The following is a 3,698-nucleotide window of genomic DNA, read 5'->3' on the forward strand; positions in this document are numbered from 1 at the left end:
AAAAAAAACCCAACATGTGGGCTCCAGTGACCACAAGAGTCGCAAACAATTACAAATTAGGAGGTCCTGCTTGTTTTGTCACCACACCGCTCAGAGCACAGAAATACTGGCCAGCGCTGCCACCAGCAGAGGAGCAGCAGCCGTCGTGGCGGTGGTCGCGTCTGGTTTGGCGGCCGTGGAGGCATCCGCTTCGGGCTGTTTGTCTGCGGCAGCAGAAGCTTCGGGGTTTGTTGTAGTAGACGAGACTTGGGTGGCATCAGGCTCCTCTTCCTTAATTTCTTCTTCAATAGGAGTGGTCTCCTTTAGAGTGACCGCTGCCTTGTTCGATGAGGATTCTGTTTGAGCGTTGCCACCACCATCTGGTGGGCTCTGTTGAGCTCCCACCGCCGCTGGGGATGAAGCACGTGCAGATTTTTCAGAACTGGATCCGCTGGCAGCCTGGTCCGTCTTTGCAGGGGAACCCGCTGGCGGTGGAGCCGAGGCGCTGTTTGGATTACCGGCTCCATGGCCTATCTGCACGGTGCCAGCACTCATGTGTCCTCCCAGTGAGGAGTTTACAGTCTTGGGGGTGCTGCCAGGCCCCTCTTGTTGTGGTGGTGCAGGTTCGAGTTGAGAACCTTGATCAGGGGAGGAAGTCCCGACCTTGCCATCAATACCTTTTTGGGGCCTTTTTGCATCCTTCCCAGGTTGAACTTTGGGAACACAAGTCTTCTCCTTCAAAACTGACGTAAGCACTTTCTGTCCTTCAAGGCAATCAGGTGTGCCGTCTGCATTATGGGCTCTTGAAGAATCCTCCTTCGCATGAACGGAAACGTCTTGTGCATCGGAAGAACTCCCAACTGCTTCTGCCTGATCTTGTTGAATTTCTTTCAGCTTGGATAGAGTGCACTTAACACCTGTAGAAGACGGGGCATTTGTCTGACAAGCTTCACGAATCTCATCTGCCTCCTCCAGCCCATCCTCACCTTCTTGTGCGTTCACATCCTAACCTTTTGATTCAACTTTTGGCTCTGGCTCAGGTCCCGCTACGTTGGGCACCGCAATTTTCTTTTTGCATTCCTCGGTTTCCATAGCCTCCATGCCTTTACATGGTTCCGCCTCCTCCTTCTCCTGGGCTGCCACGCACAAAGACGCACAGCACAGAACGAGGACCCACACGCACAACAAACGGCGTACCATCAACATAATCAAATACAGCTTCAGCCGGTGGAGTCTGCCAGAGAAAGAGAGATGGGAAAAAGGAGCATAGTGAAGTCGCAGCAGAAGTAGCACAATGACAACAGCAACATGACATTACTGCTGTTTAGTCAGCCGGTATATTATTTCACGCCCTTCGCTGCTGCCCGGTTACGCGAGCCTTACGGCAAAATCGTACAGCCCCATAATAATTATAAGGCATAATTCAATCCCATTTTGTTCCTCGCTTACCGTTGAAACCTTCACAATCCCCTCTTCAAAACAAGAGGAACCGTTGCGGTGGTCAATTCCCACTTCGCACCATACAGCCCCTCTCGCCACGACAAAGCGCCAGAAAGGAGAGCCATACGAAAAAAAAGTCCACAGCGCACTTGCCTAAAGTAGGCAGCGCGAGTATAAGCCTCGATATGGTTCCTGGGCTCACCAAATCGCTGCGGCTGGCACGTCGTAATCCCCCCTGCCTTCGCCCTCCTCATCCGGACGACGTAGGTGGCGATGTCCGCCTCGAACCGCCACGCCGCCCCCGCGCAATCGCCATTCGACGAAGTGGCAAAGAGCAGAAGAAGGGTGGGGCAAAGCACGCCTCTCCACAGAACAACCCCGCGAGCGCGACAGCGCACCGCAACCCCAGCAGAGATCATAAATCGCCATGGTAGCGGCGGTGGCGAGGAAGGCTGGGGGTAAGCCGCGCAAGGAACCATGGAGACGGAGTGTGGCTGCCACCATGGCTGGTGCTCACTCTTCGTGCTGCTGGAGTTCAGCGGGCGTTGCCCAGGACGGTGTTGGTGCGACCGCTGTGTGTGGCTGGAAGAGAAGCATGGGCACGGTGCCGGGGGAAGAAGAGACGAGTCGGGTGGCGGCGGTGGCGGTGAGTGGGTGCATGCGCCGGCTGTGCTGCTGCTGCTGTGTGTGGTGGGCTGTGTGCAGAGTCTGTGGTTGTATCCGTGTGATTGTGTTGCGACCTGAAGCCAGTCTTGACATGCTATTAGACTGTTGTTGTTGTTTGTGTGGTGTCTTGCCGCACTGCTGTGGGAGGGGACGTCACTGCACTAACCTTTGACGGCACTCACTGTGCTTTGCTGCTGTTGTGGGTGTGGGGTAATGTCTTCTCTTGGTGCCTGAGCCTTGCTGTGTGCGTGACTGTGCGCCGCCCCTTAAGTGTTTTGTTATTTGTTGTTGCGTGGGGTGGCACTGTGCATGTGCTGGGCTTCTGTTGGTGCCACTGCTGGGCTGTTGGTGGAGTGTGGTGCTTACTGTTGGTGCTGTGTGGCGTTGTTGTTCTCTCACTGGTGGTTACTGTGTGCTTGGCTGCCCTCTGTTGTTGATTCTTGTGTAGGCCTCTGCGTGGAAGCGACTTTGACTGCAGTGTCATGCTGGTGGTGCGCCACGTGCTGTTCGTTGCTGCCCTCCTGCTGCTGTGCGGGATTGTGCCAGCTGTTGGGACGTCAACAAGCAACATGGATGAAGTGAAGAAAGCTCTCAGAACCGTAAAGGAAGCTGCAGGGGGTGCAGCAGCAACTGCTGAAGGGGCTTACAAGAAGACTGCTACATCTGAGGCTTCAGAACACGCGTTAGTTGCCGCAACGACTGCGCAAACTGCAGCTGAGGCTCTGATAAAGGCTGTTGATCTTGGCGTTAGTCAGGAAAATGCTGCTGAAGTTAAAGAAAAAGCTCAGAAAGCCATGACAACATCTACGGCGGCAAAAGATCTCCTCACTAAGGCGGCAGGCTCATCACAATTGGTAGAAACCGCAACAAAGGAAGCACTTCAGATGTCCCAGGTCATCAAGGAGAATGTTGAGAGGGCAATAAGGCTGTGGGATGGTTTAGTCCCTCAAGAAGTACAGGCGTTACTCGAACTTGCAGAAACAAGTGAGGCTGGACTTGGTGACGCAGCGAGTAATGCAGCTTCTTGTTTGAGTGACGTAACCGATGCTCAAAAGAGCGCAACAACTGCAAGTCAGCAGGCCAAGTATGCAATGGATGAAGCTCATACGATAGCAGGAATAACAGAAAGAAACTCAGGTGCTCTTCAGACTGAGACAAATAAACAAAAAGTAAAGGAGTACGCTAAACTTGCAGCACAACACGCCACAGAGGCACTAAACAAGGCCAAAACGGCAGCGGGAAATGCCACAACTGCACGTGGGAACGCTAAGAAGGCAACTGATGCAGCTGGACAAATACTTCAGGCTGCAAATAACGCAGTAGCGGCTGCTGATAAAGTTGTGATACAACCTAAGAAACATATTCTGCCCTCACCAAGCTCTCAGGGAGGCGTGAATTCACAAATGCAGCAAAATATGCAGGAAAACGCGAACCTTGCCAAGACCGAAATGCGTCAAGTAAATAACGAAGATGTTGTGGCTTCTTCTCAAATAAATGAAAGAAAGGAAGTAGAACAGGGCCAATTGATACCAGAAGGTAAGAAAGAAGTGGAAGTACCTAACAATACTCCTGTTGCAGCTGCTTCTCAAACACCGGCAGAAGGAAAGGACAAC

The 3,698-nt window shown here is 52.8% G+C and overlaps 3 protein-coding genes across 3 annotated transcripts; all 3 read right to left on the reverse strand.

Annotated features, from left to right (window-relative positions):
* Positions 1-90: 90 nt before the first annotated feature.
* On the reverse strand, positions 91-534 carry DQ04_13481000 (hypothetical protein; the record flags this gene model as incomplete). Its single annotated transcript, XM_009316966.1, has 1 exon — positions 91-534. The coding sequence occupies one exon, from the start codon at positions 532-534 to the stop codon at positions 91-93; it is 444 nt and encodes a 147-aa protein (XP_009315241.1).
* Positions 535-1,439: 905 nt separating this feature from the next.
* DQ04_13481010 (hypothetical protein) lies at positions 1,440-1,838 on the reverse strand (the record flags this gene model as incomplete). Its single annotated transcript, XM_009316967.1, has 1 exon — positions 1,440-1,838. The coding sequence occupies one exon, from the start codon at positions 1,836-1,838 to the stop codon at positions 1,440-1,442; it is 399 nt and encodes a 132-aa protein (XP_009315242.1).
* Positions 1,839-2,263: 425 nt separating this feature from the next.
* DQ04_13481020 (hypothetical protein) lies at positions 2,264-2,569 on the reverse strand (the record flags this gene model as incomplete). Its single annotated transcript, XM_009316968.1, has 1 exon — positions 2,264-2,569. One exon carries the CDS (start codon positions 2,567-2,569, stop codon positions 2,264-2,266), a length of 306 nt encoding a protein of 101 aa, XP_009315243.1.
* Positions 2,570-3,698: the final 1,129 nt, after the last annotated feature.

Source organism: Trypanosoma grayi (assembly GCF_000691245.1).
Source record: "Trypanosoma grayi strain ANR4 Tgr_1348_V1, whole genome shotgun sequence".
NCBI classification, from domain to species: Eukaryota; Euglenozoa; class Kinetoplastea; order Trypanosomatida; family Trypanosomatidae; genus Trypanosoma; species Trypanosoma grayi.